The sequence below is a fragment of the Acomys minous genome, assembly GCF_964271855.1.
Source record: "Acomys minous genome assembly, chromosome: 20".
Classification (NCBI taxonomy): Eukaryota; Metazoa; Chordata; class Mammalia; order Rodentia; family Muridae; genus Acomys; species Acomys minous.
Window position 1 is genome coordinate 7,580,249 of NC_140502.1, and position 26,901 is coordinate 7,607,149.

Sequence of the window (26,901 nt, forward strand, 5' to 3'; positions counted from 1 at the left end):
GAAGCAGGGATTCTTCTTTTTTCCGCAATTCCTATATCCTTAGATTTCATCATTTCATGGTGTTCTTGATTTTTGAGATGGTTTGTGTCAGGAATTTTGGGACATAATATTTTCTTGGATGGTTGCATCAAATTCTTCTATTGTAACTTCTGCACCTAAGATTCTTTATTCCATCTCTTGAATTTTGTTAGGGAAGCTTACCTCTGCATTTCCTGTTTTCTTCTATAATTTCTTTTATTCCCACTTTCTTCTGCCTGTGCTTTTATCATTGTTTCGATTTTCATTTTCAGGTCTTGAAGTGTTTTATTGATTTTCATCATCTGATTGTTCACATTTTCCTGAATTTCTTCTAGTGATTTCTTCATTCCAATCTATAGGTTTCTGTCATGGCCTCTCTAAGGTCCTCAATCTGTTTGTCCGCATCTTCCTCTATTTCCTTAGGGATTTTGTTTGTTTTCTCCATTATCATCTTCATTACTTAGGATTTGACATCATTTCTTGTGCTTCAGTTGTGTTTGAACCCCAGGGTTTAATTATTTGGGATAATTGTGTTCTGGAGATTTCATATTGTTTTTGGTTTTGTTGTTTGTGTTTTTATGCTGGTCTTTAGCTGTCTTGCTGTTTCTGATGTTAGGATGTAGTTTTGGTGTCCTTCACTGGTCATTGGGAGTAGTTCATTGGTGAGTGTTTATAGAGCTAGACCCTTCAACTGTGAAGATCACAGTATCCCTCAGTGACTTGGTTTCAGCTCCAAGGGACTTTGCCTCACACATTGGCTCCCGCCTGGGCCAATAGAGGCTGGTGATGGTGCTCTGCTGCCCAAGCTTCAGTCTGAGATAATGAAGGAAATATCTGCTTTTGGCTGGGTTTGGAGATCTTGTACTTGGCCACAGAGGCCCTAGGATCTCAGATTAGTATGCCAAGGAGTGCAGAGCTCTTAGCTGTCTTACTATTTTGCCCATTCTTTCTTGGGCCTGCCTCTTCTTGCTCCAGCCCTGGCCTTGGCACCTAGGTTCAATCTGCCAGAGAGTGTGGAAGCTGTCCACTGGGTGAACTTTTTCCTGCCCATTCTTTCTCCAGCCATGGGACATAGATTTTGTTCAACAGAGAGAGTGGGAGTCACGCCCTAGCAGAGAATTTGTCCGTAGCCATCTGGGCCTCTATGTGGGCTCTGGTTTCCTCTTTGAACTGACAGGGTGATCTGAAATCAGATCTGTCCCATATACACAGTGATCCCTTCTGGGCAAGCTGATACTAAGGTTACAGTGTAACCCACAGTTTAGTCAGAGAGAATGTAGGTACTACCCACGTGTCTGTGTTGGGCTTTAAAGACACAGGACTGCATGTGTGTTGTCTGGGGTCTGATTCACACATTCAACTGGGTTCTCCCTTAAGCCATCAGATCTAAAAGCTGGTGTTTCATCACCCACAGTTCAGTCCCAGATACACAGCCCAAGTTATAGAGCACAGCTATAGCTGAAAATCTCATATGCAGCCAGACTCTAAAGACTGAGCACCCATCCTCCTGGGACCAGTTGGTTAGCCTGAGGCCAGACCCACATGTGCTTTGCTCCATGTCCATATCTCTCACCTAGGGATCTCCAGGTCTTGTTGTCTCTAGCTGCCATCCTATCTCTAGGCTCAATCCTGCCTCTCAAATACAGTGAATAATTGGTACTGCCATATTTGATCTCCCCAGGAGATAATATATTTAATGAAACTTTTAAGATTCTATAAATGTATTACAAATAAAAAATGAATATGCTATGAATATGATATGAAGGTAAAATCACAAAATGTTGGATGTTATTTTTTATTCATTTTATCATCTGTTATGAGCCATTAAATTTTATTACATGTACTTTTTATTCTGAATAATGCTTAAATAAACACGGCAGACAAGTGTCTATGTTCAGTGCTAACTTATTAAAATAAAAAATGTTTCATGAGAGGTTTAATGGAGCAGAACTTACTCCTACATTTGCCAAATAAAGTAACTGTATCCTGCTTAACACACTGGAGTCCTCAGTTTCAACTCACACTAGTAACTCCCCTACTCTCACTAACCTATTTGGTCATTTTTATTTTTTAGTAATTTACTTAGATTATATCCCTAACGTTGTGTCTTCCTTTGTACCTTCCTGCTCCCCCTCTCTCTTTTACCCTCTTCCCTTCCCCTAGACCTGTGACAGAAAGATAACTCTTTCACACACCCTAAGATCATAGCCTATCAGGTCTCATCAAGATAACCTGCTTCCCCTTCTGCTAAGTGCCACCATGCTTCCCCAACAAGAGGAAGTGCTCAAATTAGGGGCACCAGAGTTCATGTCAGAGGCAGTCCCCACTCTCACCACAACCATGGAGAATGAGCTGTCCATTAGCTATATCTGATAAGAGTGTCTAGATTTCCTACATGCATCGACCTTGCTTGGTCCAGCAGTTTGAGCAGCAGCCCACTCCCTGAGTGTCTAGACCTGCAAGCATTGCAGTCTTCTTGTGTGGTTCCTAGACTCTCTGGATGCTTCTATCTCTCCATTCTTCCACAACACTCTCACCAGGAGTTCAGTAGAAAGTCCCACCACCTGATTCGATCCCCTGTGAATGGGCACTCTCAGAGGATATCCATGTCAGTCTAATATTCATTTATGAGTTAATATATGCTATGCATATATTTTGAGTCTGAGTTATCTCACTCAAGATGATAATTTGTAGTTCCACCTACTTGCTTGCTAATTTCAATTTTTCCTTTCTTTTTAATAACTGAGTACTATTCCATTTTATAAATGGACCACAGTTTCTTTTTCCATTCTTTGAATGAAAGACATCTAGGGAGTTTCAAGATTCTGGCTATTATGCTTAAGGCTGCCATCAACATACTTGACCAAATTTCCTTCTTGTGGACCATCTTTTGGATATTTGCCACGAAGTGTCTTAGGTGAGTCTTGAGGTAGCATTACTCCTAACTTTTGAGAAAGTGCCAGATTGATTTCTAAAGCGGGTGCACAAGTTTGCACTCCCACACACAGTGGAAGAGTATTCCTCCTCTTTCTACACATCCTCACCACCATGTACTGTCACTTAAATTTTTGAACTTAGCCATTCTGATGAATGTAACTTGGAATCTCAGAGCCATTTTGATTTGCATTTCTCTGATGACTAAGGAGGTTGAGCATTTCTGTAAGTGTTTTTCAGCCATTCAATATTCCTCTGTTGAAAATTCTCTTTTAAGATCTGACCCTCATTTTTAATTATGTTGCTTTTATTGGTGGTGTTGAATTTGTTGAGTTCTTTGCAAATCTTGGTTATTATTTGTCAGGTATAGGATTGGTGGCAAACTTTTCTTAGGATGTAGGCTCTTGTTTTGTCTTGTTGACAATGCCCTTTGCCTTACAGAAGATTTTCAAATTCATGATGTCCCATTTATTAATTGTGACCTTAGTGCCTGACCTGTTTGTGTCATCTCCAGGAAGTTTTCCCCTGTGACAATAGAATAAGGCACTTTCACACTTTTTCTTCTAACAGATTTAGTGTGTCTGTTTTTAATATTGACGTTTTTAATATACTGGGCCTTTAGTTTTCTGCAGGGTGATAAATATGGACCTTTTTGCATTTCTCAATGTGTAGACATGCAGTTAGAGCAGCACCATTTGTTGAAGACCCTATGTATTTTCCATGGCATGGATTTTGTTTCTCTGTAAAAACTCAAGTGTCCATAGGTGTGGGGATTTATTTCAGGGTCTTTGATATGATTCCATTGATGAACCAGCATATTTATTTTCTAGTACCATGGTGTTTTTATTACTGTTGTTGTATAGCACAGCTTGAGATCTGGGGTAGAGATTCCTTCACAAGATGTTTTATTGCAAAGGATTGTTTTAGCTACTCTTGGTTTTCTGTTTTTCCATATGAATTTGAGAATTGATCTTTCAAGGTCTGTAAAATATTCTATAGCTGTTTTGATGGGAATTGCACTGAATCTATTGATTTCTTTTGGTAACGTGGCCAGTTTTACTATGTTGATTCCTCTCATCCATGGACAAGGACAATCTTTCCATCTTCTGATATCTTCTTCTATTTCTTTTAGATATTGGAAGTTTTAAGATTGTTTGTTTGTCTTACATGAACCCGCCTTGTTTTAGTAGGATATCTGGGTTCTAATGAATCTGTATTTCCATGGGTTTTGTGGAGTATGTCCCTATTCTATTCGTTAGCCATTTAGTTTTTCCTGGTGATGGCACACTTGAAGATCCCTGGTAGTCCTTGGTGGCTGAAGCCTCTGCAATTGTACGTACAGTTGGGCCCTGGGAATTGGCATGATGTGCTGCTGGTAGTTAATCCCTATTGGGTACTGCCAAGGAAATCCCTGATAGCTGTCACCTCTGGGTTTGCAGGCAGACCTGGGACCCTGAAGAGAGTGCATGGAAGTTGAGAGGTAGATCTCACAGTTGCTGGCAGTTTCCTATGAATGCAGCCTCTGGAGCTGCAACAGAGGTGGGGCCATCATAACCATACAGAGAGGACACAGGGCCTTCCTCATCTCTGCTGATAGTCCCCAATGACTGGTTTCTCAGCAATTGCAGATAGAGCTGCGGACTGGGAACTGGCATGCAAAGATCAAGGATATGCCTAACTACTGCTGATAGTTCCCCATGGCTGTCACCTGTGGAATTGAAGGCAGGGTGATCCTGAGATTGCCTAAGTCTGCCAACTCTGAGATTCAAATGGGTGGAACTAGAAAATGTCATTCAGTATGAGGTAAGCTAGACTCAGAAAGACAGATATGGTATATAGTCATAAGCAGAATTATCCATTAGTTCATGATAACTATACTACAATTCATAGACTGTGGACTGGTGGGGAGATATGAGATCAGATCCACACTCTCACATCCCACTGGGCCCACTGACTCTGATGCTATTACTGTGTGACTCACACATCTGTCAGAGATCTAGGGAGAGGGTGCAGGTGAGGCAATAACATTCAGCTGCTTTGGGCTTTGTATTTTGTGCAGGTATGGTTGCCAGCACCTGGAGCTTTCTGTGGACTCATGGGTGGGTGTGAGGTCAGATACACCTGTTTCCCTGAGATTTCTCTAGGGGAACAGCTCTGAATTCCGTCGCTTTTCCACGCAGTTCAGTTCCAGATACCAAGTCCTTACTATAGAGCACAGCTAAAGATCATCAGAGTTGGTACACGCCCAGACTCTGGGGACTGGCCACCTGCTCTCCGTGGGCCAGTGTGAAAACCAGAGGACAGGCCCACCTGTGCTCTGCACTTTGTGGACCCCTTTCACCTAAGACTCTTCAGGACTTGTGGGTCTGTAGGCTCCATCTTGAAGTGCTCGGGATCATCATCTTTGATCTTCCTGAAAACCAGCTTTCTTATGCATACTCTTCAAAATATTATCTTACAATGTTTTAAAGACTACATGTTTTCAGTTATATATGTCAATTTGTGTATACATGTTTGTTTGTTTTTGTTTGTGTGTGTGTGTTTGCTTTTTTATTTTGTTTTGTTTTGTTTTTTGAGACAGGTTTTCTCTGTGTAGCCTTGGCTGTCCTGGACTCACTTTGTAGACCAGGATGGCCTCGAACTCTCAGAGATCCACCCGACTTTGCCTCCCGAGTAATGGGATAAAGGCATGTGCCACCATGCCCGACTCGGTGTGAATTTTCATGTCTTGTTTTGTACACAGGTGAGCTTAGGTAACCATGTAAGCCAGAAGAGGACATCTTATTCTTTGGAGCTATTGTAACATAGTGTTGATAACATAATTTGTTCAGGGCTGAGCAATGAATCAGGCCTTATTAAAGAACTAGGTATGTTATTAACTGCCAAGGCTAAGACACAAAAACATCTTCTTTAGTATTCTTTATGTTTGTCAAACCATCACCCTTCTAAGTTTAAATCTTTGACTTCCCTGGATAGCATCAATATTCCCTCACCCCCTTGTAAAGAAGAAAATTGGTTTACCTTCATGTGAAAGCATGAGTTCACACTCGCACAAACTTCCTTAAATTTTTAATCACCACTTCACTGGCATCAAGGTCATTCACCCAGATATTATAAAGTTTGATTTTAGTTTGAATGTTTTTATTCTAAAAAAGAAAAGAACATTTACACTCAGCACTATACCCCAAGAGTTACAAATTGTGAAATAAATAGTTCAGGGCAAGATAATAGAAAACACAGAACTTGAGTAGCCATGATACTGCTATGCAATTAGAGGAAACAGTGAGCATCATCCTAAGACGAGACTGATCATGCACTGCAGCCCAATATTTGGTGGTTATGTACCAACTTTATATATGTCAGTTAGATTTCATTTACCAGTTGAACTACCTGGCACAAACCAAGAGTCCCAGGACAGAGCCAACAACTGACATTATTAATGATACTCTGCTGTGCTTGTAGACAGAACCCTAACTGTGTTATCCTCTGAGAGGCTCTGCTAAACACAGGTTGAAAAAAATGTTGAAAAATTTAAAAAAAAAGAAAAAATGTTGAGACTCACAGCCAAACATTTGGTGATAATAGGGAGTCTTGTGGATCAGTGGGAAGAAGGAGAAATGGACTTGAGGTGACAGGAACTCCACAAAAAGACCAAAAGTGCCAGCTAACCACAGCACAGAGAGTCTTGCTGAGACTGAGGAAACAACAAAGGACAATGAATGAACTGGATATATGCCAACTACACATATGTAGGTGACGGACAGATCAGGATTCATGTAGCTCCTCTAGGAAGAAGTACAGGGGCTGTTACTGATATGGATTGTGATGCCAGAGTTTTGAACACTTTCTCCTTGTGGGACTATCTTTCCAGGACCCAGAGGAAGAGAACAGGCTCAGTCCTGATGCAACTGGGTGAGCTCAGTGCATGGGAAGGTGGTCTCCACTAATCTGAGGCATAAGGGAGAGGGGATGGAGAAAGGGAGGAAGGGTAGGACTGGAAGGAGAGGAAGGATAGAATCTACAATCACAATAAAAGTTGGATAAATAATTTAACTTAACACAAAATATTCATGATATATGACCTTACGAATATGATTTCTCCCTGATCTTTTGAAGAGAATTTTTATCAGGCCTTAATAAAATGATGTAGCACTTGGGAACAAAGATGCATCCCAGCATGCCTGCACTGGAAGACAAAATGGAAAAAATCTCCACAGCCACCATGACCTTGCCCTTGGTGCTATGGTAGACAGGGAGGAAAGTGATCCACATAGTGCAAAACACTAGCATGCTGAATGTCAAAAACTTGGCTTCATTGAATGTGTCAGGCAGGTTCCTGGCCAAGAAAGCCACAGTGAAGCTTCCCAGGGCCAGGCAGCCTAAGTATCCTAGGACACAGTAAAATGCTATAACAGAACCCTTGTGGCAGACAATAATAATCTGGCCATGCTCAGAGTGTGCATCAGTATTAACAGAGGGAGGAGAAGCTCCTAGCCAGATTGAACAGAGAATAATTTGGATGAGTGTACAGAGAGGAATGATGTAGTTAAGAGTTCCTGAAACCAGAATGTACCTCATCCTTCTTGCAGGAGCTGTGACTTTGAAAGCCAGAACCACTGTGATGGTTTTGGCCAACACACTGGAAATAGCCACAGTGAATACAATTCCAAATGTGATTTGCTGCAGGATGCAGGAGACTGAGTTTGGATGGCCAATGAAGAGCAAGGAGCAGAGGAAACAGAACATGAGTGACATGAGTAAGATGTAGCTGAGAGCACGGTTATTGGCCTTCACAATGGCTGTGTCATTGTGCTTCAAAAATACTCCAAGAACCAGAGCTGTGAGGGCAGAGAAGCCCAAGGCCATTAAGGCCAGAGCCATCCCTAAGGGGTCTTCATAGCTAAGAAAGATCACAGCTTTGTGGATGCAGTGATTCTGCTCTGTGTTGGCATACTGGTCCTCTGGACACTTCACACAAAGATCCATGTCTGAATGAGAAAGGACAGATTCATTAGTACAGCTTCAGCAGTTTATGGACAAGACATTTCAGTCAGTCTCTTGAAGATGGTTTGCAATACCTACATTTTATTGCTGATTATATAATTGAAGGACATTGCTGTACAGCAAAGCTTATATTTCTTAATTCTTATCTTCTCTGAGAACAAAACCGAATCATCATTTGTCTATTTACCTGTGTTAATGAGAACATTTACCATATTTTCATAAAGCACAGAATTCTTACATTATTTGGAATGCTGTCATGAGATGACTTATCTGGTAAATTCATAAAATCAAAAATTAACCACAGAATGGTTGAGTGTGTTTTAAAACCAGCAACCCCATACATTCATTGCCTCATAAGTTCATTGACTGTTTAATTAATGCTGTCTTCAAGGGAGATGGAGACTGTCTTCTACTTGGGCAAGACCTGTCATAGCTTTTCCTGTTCCAATTGACCAACCTGAACTTATTGATATAAAAGGAATAGTAAAAGAAATTATCAGGGTTATGGGTGTGTGTATGTGTATGTGTGTATGTGTGTGTGTGTGTGTGTGTGTGTTTCCATATGAAAAAAACAGGTGATCTCATAAATTTGGAAATAATTTGATTTAATGGGAGAAATAGCAATGTGAGTGTGAGAAGTAAAATTTATGTAAATGTAGTATTAATTATTGAAAATGTAAAAATAATTAATATGTCCTTATTTATGTTGTCACCTGGCTCTGTAAAGAACTCTTCAATCTAGTTTATGAAAGGCATTAGGTGTCTAGTGAAGATCGATACCTCTACAAACTGAGCACTCCAAAGCCCTACATCTTGATCCCATCTTCATGGGAAACATCCTGCACATTCCTACTTCCCTAATTCCAATCTGTATGACACACAGACTATGACTATATGCTGGGATAAAATGTATATTGATAAACATCAAGAACAAAATGAAATAAGTACCATTAAGCAAGAGTTGTGGCTCAGATTTTGTGTGTGTATGTGTGTGTGTGTGTGTGTGTGTGTGTGTGTGTGTGTGTGTGTGTAGAACAAAATACCTCATTCAAAATATGCTTTTCCCAAATAGGATCCTCAGGAAACTTGATAGCAATTGTGTCGATTCAATTGATAATTCAGAGATTTATGGTGTGCTTCCAGATTTAAAAATCTTTTTATGGAAAACAATAGATTTCTGGACAACTATAATTGGTTAATTTGCTTGAAAAGCTAGAAAGTTGACTTAACAATGAAGAGAATGTTCTGCTCCTTCATTAAACCTGTGTTCACTTCCAGAACCCATGTGAGGTGTTTAACAACTGTCTGCAACTATAACCATAGCTTTCTTAGTTGCCTCTCATCTGCATTTGCTCTTGACAACATATACCCTCCCAACTCACACATAACACTAATAAAGAAATAATATAATTTTTGTAGTTATTTATGTAACTACCCCTAATTATTGTTATTTTTATGTTTAAGACAATTTTATTACAGTCTGTTTAATACTTTTGCAGTATATTGGAATGCATAAATGTCAGAAGCCATTTTCTAGGAATCCTTTGACTCCTCTTGCTAGAAGAAGAGTCCTGGGGATGAAGTACAGTCATCATTCTTAGTGGCAAAAGAGTTAAATGTTGAGCCATCTCACTGTCCAGAAGTATGTTTTTAAAACTTCCATTTCCTTACAGAGTATGAAGGCAAAGGGTGAGAAAAACTATTCATTGGCCATTTTCATTTAGCCAAGCATAAACATGAAATCATTTGATTAAAGGGGCTCTGTAGGTGGCAATAAAACTTTAATATTTGTGACTAATTGTTTTCAATACAAAACCACTCTAATTTATTATTTCATGAAATTATCAATTGGGTGCTGTATATAAAATATTTTTATAAGACCCTTTATATTTTGTAGATTATGTGTCAACACTTACGCCTACTTTACTAGAAACAAATGACCTCAGACACTTGAAAATGGGCTTCTAGATATTATATGAATTCTCTCTCTTACATATCAGTTTCTGATAATTTTATAGGTACAATTTTTTTTACCTCTATGCTAATTTTCCTAAGGATACAGATATAGTTTCCCCACCCTATTACCCAGTCCAGGTAATCTTTTGCCCTATATGTTCTGCACGGTGCTATGAACATACATGGTGTGCATAGACATATGTAGGGAGACATACATATGTTCAAAAAGAATATGTGCATATTTGAAAGATTAATGACTGGAATGTTTCCTACATGTAGTTATAGAAATTAATCACGAGGAAAGATCTTGTGTACAATTGCTTACACCGCAGTTTGATTATGAAAATTGTTTCTTTGAGAAAATGTCATATGACATAAATTTTCAATGGATCAAAATGTAGGTCTAGGAATAAGGTGTTATTAATCTTTCTACTCCTACAAAGACTAACAGAGGAAATTGTATATTTTATTTTTGCAGTTGCTTTTTAGACTCCCTCAGCATTTTTTTTTTGTGTGTGTGTGTGTGTGTGGAGAGGATTACCATTGTGAAGGCCTTACCACAGCAGCGCACACTCACTTGTTCCATTAGAAATTTCATTTCCTGGGCAGTAGATACAAATAAAGCAGCAGGCTGACATTCCCTCCTGCCTGAATTGTCTGAATCCAGGACCACAATCAGCACTGCATACAGAGGGTAGCATCTGAGAAAGTAATATACATGCAAATATCAGGAGTTTTATCTACTTCTGCCATAACTATATTGTATTAGCATAATAATATATCAATAAGATTTTTTATACACAGAAACTGAGGGACCATATTTGACTTAGCACTTTGTATAATGCCAAACATATGAATCTATTTATTCAAATGGATGAAAAGTTGAGATTATTACCAAATCTTAGCAATCCAAGAAAAGAGAACTTTTAGTTTACTTTGTGCAAACAGGACAGAAATTGTAACCTGGTTTTCTAGTTAATTTTCATTGAGCTGACACAAAGAACAGTAAAATGACAGGATTAGGGGAATCTTAATTTAGGAGGCTCTCTAAAAGTCTAGCCTCTTTTCATGTCTGTGAGGCATTTTATTAATCGGTATGCATTGGAGGCATGCCTAGTTTACTATTGAAAATACTGTCCCAGGTGTACATCCCCATGAAAAACTGTACCTACCAGGATAGTGGGTAAGAGGGGAGGACATCCTATTGAGACTTTAGGTGTGGGAAGCCTGGGCGAAAAAGGAAATAGAAGGATCCAACGGGTCCTGGAAAACTACAGGCGAGTCTGGGCCCTGGGGTCCTCCACAAACTATGGCAACAGCCAAGGAAAAAACAGGCAGTAAACCTCCAACCCCTACCCAGACTAGCTGATGGACAGAACATTACCACTGTTGAGTGGAGAAGGAGATCTAACTTTCACACAAACTCTGGTGCCCCATATTTGAACATGTCCCTTGAATGGAGATACCTGGTGGCACTCAGAGGAAAGATAATAAGTCACCAAGGAGAGACTTGATACCCTATGAGCATATACAGGGGGAGGAGGTCCCCCTCAGACACAGACATAGGGGAGAGGAGTACAAGGGAAGTGGGAGGAAGGGAGGAATGGGAGGATACAGGGATGGGCTAACAACAGAGATGTAATATGAATAAATTAATTTTTAAAAAATTAAAATTAAAAAAAAAGAAAGAAAATACTGTCCCTAGGCAAGTATGCATGAGAAATCAAATAGAGCAAGCCAGGAAGCAATGCTCCTTCAGGGTCTACGCTCTACTTTCAGTCTCCAAATTCCTTCCTTATTTTCCCTTGACTGTAATCAATGAGCCAAATCATTCATTTTTCCTCATTATGACATGGTCAATGCTTAATCACAGCAATGGTTTAACAAGTTATGAGTAAAAGCAAATCTGAAACAGGTGAACTATCTACTCAATCTCAGACAACAAACATATCCTCCAATAAACTAAGACTGAAAATATTACAAACTGAGTGTAATGATAGTGAGAATGTGTGAAAATATGGACACTGGTGTATTGCTAGTGACAAAGTGCTGAGTTGATGTGTAGGAAGCTAGAATTTGAATTGTTTCCTGAAATGAGAAGATTTTACAGAGCCTGTGAGTACTGGGAGAACCTGAGTACAACTTAGTTTGTGTAAAGTTAATTGAATGATTTCTTAAGTTAAAAGGAAAATATATTTGCATTAGACTGAACCTGATGATGGGACTGTATATGCTGCATCAGAAATTTGCTGATTCTTACAGGCTCACTTTGAATCCTTAATTCAGTATTAAAGTCTATGTGAAAACCACACTGTCGCTCATGCACAGTGTAATCTCATATTCTCCCCAGACACAGTTAACTACAACTCTTCCTGTGGAAGAGAAAAGGGTCTCACTATGTAGCACTGGGATACCTCAACTCACTATGTAGAACAGGGAACATTTCCTTCTCTCTTTTTGCATATATTTTTGTGAGGACCACAATTAGCCATGCTAAATTCAGCCTGTCAGAAATTCTGTGCTTAGGCTGCAGGCTGTGACTTTTGAGTTGTTGACCCTTGCTCAAGGAGGTCTTGTGTTCTAGTCTATCTTTGGATTATCTAACTTTGCAAGAAATAAGGAAGTCCTTACAGGGAACTACCCAGAGGATTAAGCAAGTTCTTACAGGGAGCTATTCAGGAGATTGTGTTCTTGCCTGGGGGCTAGGGAAAGTGGGATCCTGTTGACCTTGCTATATAAAGTCTTACTCCTCAGCATTAAAAAGAGTCTTGAACAGAAATTTCTCTCTACCTCATTTTCAATCCCTACTCCCTCTTTCAAGTGAACCCTGCTTCGATTCATTCCATGGGCCAGGACATATTTTAACATTTATTTTGGTACTTGGTAAGATTTTAATGACAATTTTGAAGAAGAGTGGAGACAGTGCATATTGCTGTTCAAATTCTGGTCAATTTGTTAAGGCTCTACATCATCTTTTTCAAAGGTTCTCTATAAGTGAGAAAAACACCATAGAGTAATAAGAATGGTACCTCAAGATTATTGCTTATTTTATAGAGATAATATCTTTGAATCCTAAAACATTGTTTTATATTCATATTAAAAACAAACGGGTTCTAATAAAATAAAAAACTGTACACATTGCATGATTAAATTCATTAAGGAATTAATAATAATGTCACATCAAAATAGCAAAAAAAAAAAAAACCCACGATATAGGAGGCTAAAAATAGGTTTCTTATGTCACAGTTTATTTCATTTCACTAAGTTACAAGAAAGCATAAATGCAAATTAGTACAGTTATGACAAACTTACCTGTCTACTTCCTGAGGCCCACTCTAGCATGTCTTCAGAAAAATGGAGCTGTTGTCCATGTGGAAAATAGGGGCTAAACTTTCCTATCTTCACCTTAATTCCAACACCGTGTGGGGAATTCCTAATGTGATAGATGTCACACTCTTTCTGGTTCATATTCACTTTGTCACCAACAGGATTAGTGAAGTGGCTGTTTCTCAGCAAGGAGTGCATCTGAAAGACAGGAAGAATTCTACACTCAATATACCCTTCCTTGATGTGAGAAAACATATTCTGATTTCATCTGAAAGACAATTTGTTAAAGGTATCTGGATCGAAATCTCAATGAGAGTGAAGGGATATATCTACTTCTCATATCATTTGCTGAATTTAATTATCTTAAAGGAACCTAAAAAACAAAAGCTTAGACATACATGGATGCATCAATGCTGTACCACACAAATATGTGCATACAAAGACCTACATCCATACATAGATGCACACATAATATATCAACACACATTTACTTACACACACACATCAAAATAATGACAGAACAGAGATATGAACATATGGACACAAACACACACACATGTACAGAAATGCACTATATATATATATATATATATATATATATATATATATATATATATAGGCACACACATGCATGCACAGACATATAAACACAAAAAGACACAATGTAATACAAACACCTACACAAATATATTGACTCATAAACAGATTCATATTCACAACATTCAAAGATGGACACACACACACAGCAACACAGATATACATATGTGCAATCGAGTACACAGAAACACAAAACATAGAGTGAGGAACATGCAGACACATGCACTGACATATACCCTCACAAAATACACAAAGACAAAAACAAACAGGCACTGACATACTGTCCAATTTATGTTAACTTTTCCAGACAGACACACAGAGTCAGTTGGCCAGAAACACAGACATGCATGCACATACACACACATATATATGTGGGTATATACCTGTGTGTGTATATATCTATATATATTTGTGTGTATGTTTGTGTGTACAAATGTACAGTGAGAAACATACATTCAAGCACATGAACATACATGTATGTACTGAACTGATTCACAGCATTATTCTCTGTATAATTACACTCAGCCTGTGAGGAAGGTCCTCAGAGACTGAAGTTTAGACAGAATCAATTGTTAAAACTTGAGAAATGCATCCTAGTACTTATTACCTCAAATTTTACAGTTAATGAAAAAAACACTCATCTTCTCATCATTTATAGCCTTAAGGAGGAAGTTCCAATTATGTCTACAGTATTACAAAAGGTGTGATTATATGGAGGTGCTCTATTACAAATTCACTGATTTTCATTAATAGTGTCTTCCATTCAGTGCCTTTATATTGGAGATATATACAAATCTCTAGATTTACTTTGTCAAGATCTAACAGTTTAGAATCAAAGTTTTTTGGGGGGAATATTTCCTAATCCATTTCCACTCAATTGGGACATCTGAGAGATTCCTAAAACTGTATTATTTACACAATAATTATCCAAGAAGAAACACTACCTTCAAGCACTGATAATCTGGTTCTTTCCCCTTGTCAATTAGATGATTGTTTACCAGGTGAGGAAACATATCAGGAATGACATGGGCCACAAAATACACAGCATTGTATATTTCATAATTGCTATCACTAAAGGCCATGTCAAAAGTCTGTGCCATTAGCCATTCCGATAAGGCATTGGATGAGCAGTTCTTCATTGTCTTACAGTTGGATGCTGAGACTTCACAGTGAAAATCCATCCACTCCTGGCTTGCCAGATATTTATCTGAGTATTTGAGAGGGTTCATTGTCTGCACAAATTTTTTAAAACCAGAAATCTTACCATGATAATGTGCAAAAGCAAGAATCCCATGGAAGGATTCAAGTGTGGAGTCTCCCTTTCCTGTAGTAACATCCCACTGAGACGTGGTGATCCATATTCTCTGTATCCCTTCAGATTCCCAACTTCTAAAACTCAAAGCTAGAGTACTGTCTGAGTTGCCATAAATGATAACAACATTTGTGGACGATGTCACGATTTGCTTGTAATACACTTCAGCTCTTGACATGTATAACTGCATATTGACAGGGATTACACTCATGAAGGCAAAGCAGATTGTATTTTTTTCCATCTCTCTTCTCAAATATGAGAGAAATTGGATGCCCTGATCATTGTCTGAGATGGCTAGACCGACCCAGTTCCAGCTGAAGTAAAGTAAGAAGGAGACCATGGCCAAGGCGAGTGATGTATCCTCATGGGCCATCTGATGCAGGCAGGGGAATTGTACATGGTCATTCAGGAGAGGATGAAAAGTGCCATAAGTAAGGTGAAGTACCTAGGCCACAGGGAGCAGCATGAGGCAGGATGCATTCCTAACAACTTGTAAACATATTCCTATCCATAATAGTTCTATAAATCCCCCTTACCTGTTACTTCTCTCCTTATCTCCATTTCATACAAATGAATATAGGATCCTCATCAAGTCTCTGAATGAAACTATTTAACTGCATACATTGAAAAAAGACCAGTAAGACCAGTCTCCTACTTCCACCCTTCTTAACACCTTGTTAATGCCACCAACAGAGACACAATTTCATTAATTTTCACCACACAGACATCTCACCTTATCATATTTGAAGCTGGAAAAAAATGTGTGAAATATCGCAGATGTTTCCCAGTTAGGTCCTGTAAGCACTATTATACCTTCTACCTCATGGCCACAGTCATAATTAGGAAAACTATTATGAGTTTCTTCAAAAAAATGAAGGACATCATATATTTTTGACCTGCTTAGACATTGTGGTAAATTAAATATTAAAGACGTATTTGGTAGAAGATCAGGGTTTCTATTGATTTCATCCATTGAGAAAGCCAAGGCCATACCAAACTTTTGCTTTTCATCTTCTGTTCTATAAAAGGGTAAAATATTTATTATAGATAAAGGTCTACACAGGATCATTTGAAATCAATACAATGGCTATGCAGTGCTTGATTAAATTGTCTGCACCTCTAAGTTTCAAGAAACATCAGAATCTGGAATCTTGGAAAAACTATACATGTTTATGTGAGTTCTTCTCACCAATATAAGCATTTTCCAGAGAAAGCATTATCCATGTGTGGTTGTTGAGTGCTTCTTCAGAAGGTTAAGATAAGGGAACACTTTGTTCAAACTTCAAATCTGATCATGTATTCACTTTTTAATTATTCAGAAATGTCAAAGATACACATGATGTGTGACCCCCTGAGTTTCTCATATTTCCTCATGAAATTAACTGAACTGGCTGTGGTAGTGAATGAATGACTGATGAATGAATGGACAGAGTGTTTCTCCGGCCACATTTGGCTCCTGTACTAAAAATTGATTATAATTGGTGGCCATATATTAAACATATTCCCGCACATCCATCTTCATATTTTTTCTTAATCCTGTAGATTATTTTTAAAGGCAGAACATTTTTTAATAACTTTGCACATCAGAGATGCGTTTTTAAAAAGATGTATGTTTGACTTTAAATTAATCAATCCCCATCTCAGAAAACTCAGTATCCAACAGTACAATATCTTGGTATAACTCATGGACACTTGCTCAACTATAATCATATCAGCTTTATTCGTAACAGCCAGAGTCCATAAAAACTATATATGGATAAAGATATAGATATAGACTTAGACATAGATATAGATATACGATGGATATATATATATATCCATCAAATAAGGAATGGATAATGAAAGTGTGCTACATTGATACACTGATATACTACTTAGATATTAAATCCAAGAAAACCACAAAATTTACAGTTTAGTAGTTGTAACTAGAAAAGATCATCCTGAGTGGTAATCCGGCCATGAAAGACACACATGGTATGTACTAATTTAGCCATATCATACAGGATAAACTTATTAGAGTTCACAGACCCAAAGAAAATAAGTAAGAAGGAGGAGCCAAGAGAGAGTGCTTAATTCTCACTCAGAAGCAGAAATGGAATAAACAGCCAAAAATGTTGAAGATAGGGTTCAAGCTAGGAGAGGGAGGACAGAGAGAAATGAAGGAGGATGTCAGACTTGGGGCAGCTGTTGCAGGAGGGCAGAGGGCCTCAAGGGAAGGGAGAAACTGGGTGTACACATCTGTCTGTCAAGATGGAGAACTAAGACAGGATAGGTTCTGGGATAATATGGAAGGTGACTCTAGCTGTGATTCCTAGTAGAAGGTCATGGGACATAGAGGACATCCTCTAACTAGATTGAACTCCGAGTTGAGGGAGGAGGACAGGAATCTACACACAATAACTTTGATGTAAATTTTCCCCCCTACAAGACATGCAGTGATAAATATGGAGCAGAGAATGAGGGAATGTCCATCCAATGCCGAGTCAAAACTGAGACACAGCCATCAATGAATCAAAACTGATGCTGATAATCACAGCTAAATGTTGGCCAAAGTGTTGGGAGTCTTGTGGAAAAGCAAGGGAGGATAAGGATAGAAGGACCAAGGAGTGACATGAGCTCCACAAGAAAAACAAAAGTGTCAAATCATGAGGGAAACAAAATGTCTTGTGGAGACTGACTCACCAACCAAGAGCTATGAATAGACTGGACCTAGGAACCATAAACAGATGTAGCAAATGGGCTGCTCAGGATTCATGTAAGTTCCCTAGTATGGGTACTCTGGGCTGCATCTGACCTGAACTCTGTTGCCTCTTTTCTAGCTCTTTCCCCTGGTGGGGCTTCATTGTCAGGCCACACGGGAAGAGGACACATTTAGTCCTGATGTGATTGATTAGTTGGAATGGGTTGGTAGTGCAGCTTCCTTCTCTGAAGAACAGAGATTGATATAAAGTGGAAGGGGGGAGAATGGGACCAAGAGAAGAGGAGGTAGAAGGCTATGATTGGAGGTAAAATAAATGAATAAATATATTAATTAAAAGGATGTATGCGTGTATGAATCCCTGTGAAAAAACATTAGCAATGCTCATTTATGCCATAGTAATGTAACTGATCCCATGGCTTTGAATGAGGTTTTGTTCTAGCCTACATCTTCAAATGCACAGGAATAAACCTTCTCCATACATGCATGCACAGATTAAGTGTAGGCGCAAATATCCCAGGATCATAAACTTACTTTATTTCTAAAAAAGCATATGTGATTCACATTTGACAGATAGTGCATTTTCTGATATCAAAAGCATATTTTGACCATACTTCCAGTTACACTATCAGAACACTAGCATCCGACTGAGAATTAAATACATCTGAAAATTATGGAAACATTTCTTTGTACAAACATTACATGTTTGTAAGATAGAATATAAAGAGTAAGGCATATGATAAATCTTTCTGATATCCTTTTAATAAAGATGAGCAAAAATTAATTTGGAATATAAGATCTTTTTGTTTCTCTTTATGGGAGGAATAATCTCTCCTGACTTTTCCTAGTAACTTGAAGTCATCTAAGAACAAACATCAGACACAACCCCTCATTCTTAATGATTCATTCAGATTTAAATATAATTAGTTTTCCACTTAGAAATTGTTCCTTTGTGGTATCATTGTCTACAAAGTAGCCCATTTTAAAATAACCTTTATTACCACACAGTAAACTGATATTGAAAATTTCAATGGCACACAATATGATTTTGAGACTAGAATTTGTGTGACTCAAATACTAACTCATGCATGCAAAACATAAGAAACACCAGTTACTTCACCTGTCAGAGTAGACTAGTAGCATAAAGTGCTGTGCTTGAAAAGAACTAACAGAAACCCATAAATCCAAAATGTGTACAGTAACCACATGGCAAAATATGCAATTGTACTCAGTAAATTAATGAAAGAGAAACATAAGTGGCAAGTGTGATAAAAGTGTCAGAAAATAAGCAACTTAGACATAAAAAGAAGACATAATTTTTAAATAAATAAGAGATGAGCTGCTGGGAAACTCCTCTAATCCAGTTTTCAGCCACTGTCAACTAGACATGCTACAAATACAATTCAGTCTACTGACAAGGAAAATAAATTGTCACCACTATTAGTGATAGCCTCACTTTTCAAGCATAAAATATACAGTCTAAGCATTCCTTCTTTATGTTAAAGAGAGAGTATGAACTGGGATTTGTAATACATAAAAGTCAGTGGTTGCATATGTATACAAGTTATGACGGAGATATAAGGGGTAGTTTAAGTTCACATTAGACAGAAATGCTACTTACATTCTTGATGCATGTTCAGAAGTCATAGTGTTACCACATCCAGAGAATTTCAGAGAGTAACTGAACATCTGTGTGAAAGCTCTCTGTACCTAGGTGTAGTTTAAACATTAGAGGCCCCAGCACATGTACTGGTAGCTACACACTGACAGAAAAGTTCTCTGTACCTTCTCAGATTAAAGTTTATTGAAATAGTATGGAATAAAATTTTTTATAATAAAGCACTGAGTATTGTGCTTTGGAAACTGTCAACAGGAGGGCTAATACTGGGCATCACGGTAAAGATTCCTGTGTTCACTCAGTGTCTAGCCTTGAAATCAGGAGGCTAACTGGAAGAAACATAAAATACTTTGTGGGCCAAGTTAATGTCATAAAATAGCATTGAGTTTATAACAGAATTCAGAGTTGTTTAATGGTGAATACATTGGAAGAACAAGACAGAGCATTCAAAGCATTGTTCTCTGTCTCATCTTCATACCTCTCCTGAAATACGTGTGAGGAAATCTACATGAAAAAAATACAAATGCACTTACAGCATATTCAGAATGTTGCTAAAATCGTCTTTCTTCACTGGCCCTTGCACTGTGTCTAGAGAGATGACACAAGCTGTCATAAAGTTTCCATCCTCTTTTTCATTCTGCCTCAGTCTCCAGAAGCACCTGGAAGGAATAGAACTGGCCACGAGAACAGCCATGTTCAGAAACAAGTAAAACAAAGTCAAAGTGAACATCTTGGTCCTACTGTAAACCTCTGTATTATGGATTGTGAAGGGTCATGCATATCATCCTATCAGATGGGCACCCATGTGTTCCTACTTTCTTTTATATTTCTGGACAATGGAAAGTCTACTTGCACATTCATGTTTTGTTTTCTCCCCAAGGGCCTTCCTCATACTGGGAGGAATCTTCCCTGGGGCTTGTCATCTGAGGTCCACAGTCCATATGATAAACATGGTTGATAAATATATATCACAATAGTTCTGTCTCTGGTTCCATGACATCATTCATGTTTGAGGCAGTAAGATCCCTAAACAGAGGCCCTTTTATGAAAATTTAGTCTCAGAGTTATATTAAAAATATGTTTGTGTGAATACCACTAAACTATGTCACTAGATGTTTTTTAGATGATTCACAGTGAAACATAAGTTATTGATTCAGGAGTGACACACTGTAGAGTCTTGCTGTATCCAAAAATCATCCACTGACTCACAAAATGGCAGATAATTTGCATGTTAAATATTGATTTTTAAATGTTAAACAAGATCTAGAGAGAATTCCAGATGTTTTTGTATCGTTCTCACGGATCAATAACCTTTGGTGACCCATTTCTTGAATTTCATCTTTGATTTTCAACATTGAATTTGGTCTTTTATATTCAAGTAAGGCCTATAAGGAATTCTTATGCTGAGTATCTTCGAAGTGAATAAGAATTGGGAAACAATCATGGATTTCATTGTAAACTCTTCCTATAGATTTTCCTGTTTATTTGAATAATATTCTTGGTTATACTCTAAAATCTGCATTGCCAGTGTGATGATATTTTCTTCCCATCGGCGTCACTCGATACTCCATCCTTAATTCCTCTAGGCCTTGGCAGTTCTGAAATGATACTTGTCCTACTTTATTTGTGTAAAAATGCATATGACACACATGCATGCCAACCAACACTTATACACATAGACTATTGAAACTATAGTCTATGAAATCTCTGAATTTCCCAAATTTTACTGTGTATCTTAACATGATGACTACAATTGCTGAGAGTGATATTATTTTTCCAGGTTGAGCACAACCCCATTATTTATAGGGAGACCACCATGTGTTTTTCATCTGAATTCAAATAAGTGTAGAAAAATATGGACCCAGTAATTGTATTTGTTTAGTTTTATTTTTGATTTTTTATTTCATACATTTATGAATTAAATAGAAGCATATTTTATGCATCTATATAAGCATTTATATTATTTAATTAAAAATAACATGTATATTTAAGATATAAGATATTTTATTAGTCTTTCAAAATTCTAAGAATGCACTGCAAATAGCAAAAATTACTACATACATATGAAGGTAAAATCAAACAAATTTGGATGATACATCTTATTTATTTGCCCATCAGTTAAAAGGCATTAAATTTGATATCATGTCTTGTATATTCTGAAACAAACATGGCAGAAAAGTGTCTTTGTGCTATGCTTACTTGCATACATACATAATTCATAAGAGGTTAGATATAGTCGTTAAGAGCAGAGACTTCCTTACAGAGATTTAGGTTTCTATTCCAAGTATCCATATACAGCTTATAACCATTTATAAATTCAATTCTAGAGGATTTGCTTACCTATTCAAAACTCTGTTCACTCAAAATCATATGATAAATAAATTGTTTTTAATACAGAAGGGTGTATTACTATCTATTTAAAGCTATCAAAAGCTTTTATTTATATTTTCTCACAGAGTTATTTTTAACAAAATTAATATAAAAAACAAAAAAATATGTCACATCAATCATGGATGAGAAAAAATAACAGAAGGATAAACACCCAAGAGAAGGCACAAGAATCAGATGTACACCCATTCACACACACACACACACACACACACACACACACACACACACACACACGTATTTTAACCCATAATAACCTGAAAGCTATGCTATATATGCAAATGATCTGATTCAGACCATGTAGGACCTGTGATTTCAGCTTAAGCCTTTTTGAGTGCCTATGAGTTTTTCTCAGTTGATTTAGAGGCCTTATGAAGGATATGGATTGTCTTTCATAGCTGTTTCAAGTTCTATGATTGAATCTTCTAGTCCAAGATTCATTACTCCATCTCTGGAATTCTCTTAGAGAAGCTTGCCTCTACACTGCTTGTTTTCTTATCTAAGTTCTCTTGTTCCTGGCTTTCTTCTGTCTGTGCTTTTATGATTGTTTCATCTTCAGATCTTGAACTGTTTTATTGGTTTCCTTCATCTCATTGTTTGCATTTTCTGTGGACTTATGGCTAGGTCTGAGGTCAGGTGCACCTGTTTTCTGGAGATTTCCTTGGACAAGCAGATCTGGAGTATGGCATTTCACCACCAACCCTTCAGTCTCAGATACCAAGTCCATGCTATAGAGCATGGCTGCAGATCACCAGAGTAGGCACAGGTCCAGATTCTGGGGACTGGAAACCTGTGCCAGATTGGTCAGTTGGATCAAAGTGGTTGTACAAGTTTGCACTCCCACAAGCATTGAAGGAATATTCTCCTTTCTCCACATGCTCAGCAACATATGAGGTCACCTGAGTTTTTTATCTTAGCCATTCTGATAGATATAAGATGGAATCTCAGAGTCATTTTGAGTTTCATTTCTCTGATGACTAAAGACATTAAGCATTTCTTTAAGTATTTCTTAGGAATTCTATATTTATCTGGTGTGAATTCTGTTTAGCTCTGTACCCCATGACTGGACTGAATTATTTGCTTTGGTGGTATTTAGATTATTGAGGCCTTTATATATTTTGGATATTAGACCTTTGTCAGATGTAGAATAGATGAAGAATTTTTCCCAATCTGTAGACTCTTGCTTTTTTCTATTGACAGCATCTTCTGCTTTACAGAAGCTTCCCAACTTCACAAGGTCCCATTTATTAATTGTTGACCTTAAGTCCTGAGCTATAGGATCTCTGTTCAGGAAATTATCTCCTGTGCCAATGGGTTCAAGGCTCTTCACCAATTTTCTTCTAAACAATTTAGTGTATCTGGTTTTATGTTGAGGTCTTTATTCCATCTGGACTTGAGTATTGTGCATGATTGTAAATATGAGTCTAATTGCATATTTCTTCATGTAGACATCCAGTTAGAACAGCTCCATTTGTTGAAGATACTATCCTTTTTTCATTGAATAGATTTCACTTCCTTGTCAAAAAGCAAGTGACAATATGTGTGTGGATTCATTTCTGGGTCTTTGATTCTATTCTATTGATCAACCAGCTTATAGTTATCCTAAGACTATACTGTTTTAATTACTGTTGCCATATAGTACAGCTTGAGATCGGGTATACAGATTCCTCTGGAGGATCTTTTATTGTACTGAATTCCATTAGCTATTCTGAATTTTCTTAATATGAATTTGAGAACTGTTCTTTAAATGTCTTTAAATTTTGTGTAGGTATTTTGATAGGGATTGCACTGAATCTGTAAATTGCTTTTGGTACGATGGTCAAGTTTAGTATGTTTATTCTCCCCATCCTTGAGTTAATTTTATATCCAACCACTTTGCTGAAGGTGTTTATTAGCTGGAGGAGTTCTCTGATGGAATTTTGAAGGTCACTTATGTACACTATCATATCATCTGAAAACAGTGATTATTTGGCCTCCTCCTGTCCAATGTAGATCCCCTTGATCTCTTTTTGTTGTCTTATTGCTCTACTAAAACATCAAGTACTATTTTGAAGAGATGCGGAGAGAGTGGGCAGCTTTGTCTAGACTCTGATTTTAGTGGAATTTCCTTGAGTTTCTCACCATTTTATTTTACACTGGCTATTGGCTTGTTGTATGTATCTTTTATGGTGTTTATGTATGTGACTTGTATCCCTGATACTCCAAGTCTTTACATTTTAATGGGTGTTGGATTTTGAGAAATGCTTTCTTGGAATCTAAGGAGATTATCATGGTTTTTTTTTTCATTTTGTTTATGTGGTGGATAACATTGATGGATTTCCATATATTGAACCATCCCTACATGCCTGGGATGAAGCCTACAGGGTCATGGTGAGTGATATCTTTGATGTGTTTGTTCTTGGATTTGGTTTGTGAATATTTTATTAAGTATTTTTATGTCACTGTTCTTAAGAAAATTTGGTCTGAAATGTTTTTTCTCTGTTGGGTTTTTCTGATTCAGGTCTTAATATGACTGTGACATCATAGAATAAGTTTGGTAATGTTCCATACATTTCTATTTTGTGGAGTAATTTGAAGAGTATTGGTAATAAGTCTTCTTTGAAGGTCTGGTAGAATTCTGCACTGAAACCATCTGACACTGGGCATGTTGGTTTGTTGGTTTGTTTTGTGAGATTTATGATAACTGTTTCTATTTCTGTAGGAGAAATAGGACTGTTTAATTTCTTTGTCTTATACTGACTCAAACTTTGATGGTTTCCATCAAGAAAATGCCCATTTCCCTCAGTTTTTCAAATTTTGTGGACGATAAGCTTTTGAAGTAGGACCTAATGACTCTTTGTATTTCTTCAGTGTTTGTTATGTTATTTCCCTTTTCATTTCTGATTTTGTTGATTTGGATATTGTGTCTCTGCTTCTAATTACTTTGCCAAACAGGTCATTAATCCTGTTGATGGACTCAAAAACCAGCTCCTGGTTAGGTTGATTCTTGAATTTTTCTGGTTTTTTTTTTATTGATTTCAGCCATGAGTTTGATTATTTCCAGCCATCTACTCCTCTTGAGTGTTTCTGCTTCTTTTTTTCTATGGCTTCTAGGTATATCTTTAAGTTGCCTATATGAAATGTTTCCAATCTCTTTATGAAGTCTCTTAGTGTTATGAATTTTCCTCTTAGCACTGCCTCAATGTATCCCACAAATTTGGATATGGTGTACCTTCATTTTTATTGAATTTTAAAAACTCCTTAATTTCTTTCATTATTTTTTCACTGATCCAGTTGTTGTGTAGAGAGTTTTTCAGTTTCCGTGTGTATAGACTTTTTGCTATTTCTGTTGTTATTGAAGTCCAGCTTTAGATCGCAGTGATTGGATAGGATACAAGGTATTATTTCAATCTTCTTGCATCTCTTCAGGCTCACTTTGTGACCTAGGATATGGTCAATTTTGGAGAAGGTTCTGTGAGGTGCTGAGAGGAAGGTATAATTTTTTTGTTTGGACGAAAATTCTGTAGATATCTGTTACGGCGATTTGATTCAAGACATTGGTTAGCCTTAATATTTCTCAGTTTAGTTTCTGTTTCATTGACCTATCCTTTGGTAAAAATGCGGTATTGAAGTCTCCCTCTACTAATGTGTTCAGATCAATGTGTGAATTCAGCATTGTTAATATTTCTTACAATAGTGGGGGAAAAAAAAGAAAGAAAAAACACCAAATGTGGATGCCTTTGCACTGTGTGTATAGATGCTCAGAACTGTGATGTCATCATGGTTGAATTTTTCCTTAATGAGTATGAAATTTCCTTCCTTATCTCTTTTGATTAATTTCAATTGAAAGTCTATTTTATTATATATTAAAATGGCTACACCAGCTTGATTCTTGTGTCTGTTGTCTTAGAATTCTTTTTCCTAGTATTCTAGGTAATGTTTGACCCTGAGGTAATGTTTTTCAGTGTGGGTGAGATGTGTTTCTTGAATGCAAAAGAATAATGCGCCTTTTTTATGCTTCCATTCTGTTAGTCTATGTCTTTTCATTGGAGAATTGAGACTATTGATGTTGAGAGATGTGAATGACCACTGACTGTTAAGTCCCATGACTTGGATGTTGGTTGTGGTAGAGTGTTTGTGTGGTTGTTTTGCTACAGTGAAGTTATCTATTTCCTGTGTTATCTTGGTAATAATTTCTCATGTTGTGTTGGAGTGTTCCTTCTAGTAAGTTCTGTAGAGCCATATTTGTGAATCGGTACTGTTTGAATTTGTTTTTGCCATGTGATATCTTGTTTTCTCCACTAGTAGTTATTGAAAGTTTCACTGGGTATAGTACTCTGGCCTGGCACTTGTGGTCTTTTAGAGTTTGTAGGACTTCTACCCAGGCTCTTCTGGCTTTTATGATCTCTGCTGAGAAGTCTGCTGTAATTCTGATAGGTTTGCCATTTGGACTTCTAGATTTAATCTGCCACAGAGTGTGGAAGCTGTCCACTGGCTTGAACGTCTTTCTGCCCATTCATGCTCCAGCCATGGGATGTAGATTTAGTTCAACAGAGAGAGTGGGAGCCATGCCCTAGCAGAGAATCTCTCCATAGCCATCTGGCCCCTATGTGGGCTCTTGGTTCCTCTTTGAACTTGCAGGGTGTTCTGAAGTCAGATCTATCCCATATAGACACACTGGGATCCCCTCTGGGCTAGCTGATACTACGGTTAGCATGTAACAAACAGTTTAGTCAGAGATAGTGCAGGTACCACCCATGTGTCTGTGCTGGGCTTTAAAGACACAGGACTACACATGTGTAGTCTGGTGTCTGATTCACACATTTGACTGGGTTCTCCCTTGGGCCATCAGATCTAAATGCTGGTGTTTCATCACCCACTGTTCAGTCCCCAATACACAGTCCAAGATATATAGCAGAGCTACAGCTGAGAGTCTCATATGCAGCCAGTCTCTGGAGACTGAGCACCCATCCTCCCTGGACCAGTTGGATGGCCTGAGGCCAGACCCAACTTAGCGCTGCAACACGTCCATATCTCTCACCTAGGGCTCGCCAGGTCTTGTGGTCTCTA

General features: G+C 37.7%; 1 protein-coding gene across 1 annotated transcript; it reads right to left on the reverse strand.

Moving 5' to 3' along the window:
- Positions 1-7,035: 7,035 nt before the first annotated feature.
- Positions 7,036-20,158, reverse strand: LOC311590778 (vomeronasal type-2 receptor 116-like; the record flags this gene model as incomplete). Its single annotated transcript, XM_084770039.1, has 6 exons — positions 7,036-7,940; positions 10,490-10,613; positions 13,225-13,437; positions 14,781-15,593; positions 15,882-16,044; positions 19,998-20,158. 6 exons carry the CDS (start codon positions 20,156-20,158, stop codon positions 7,036-7,038), a joined length of 2,379 nt encoding a protein of 792 aa, XP_084626165.1.
- Positions 20,159-26,901: the final 6,743 nt, after the last annotated feature.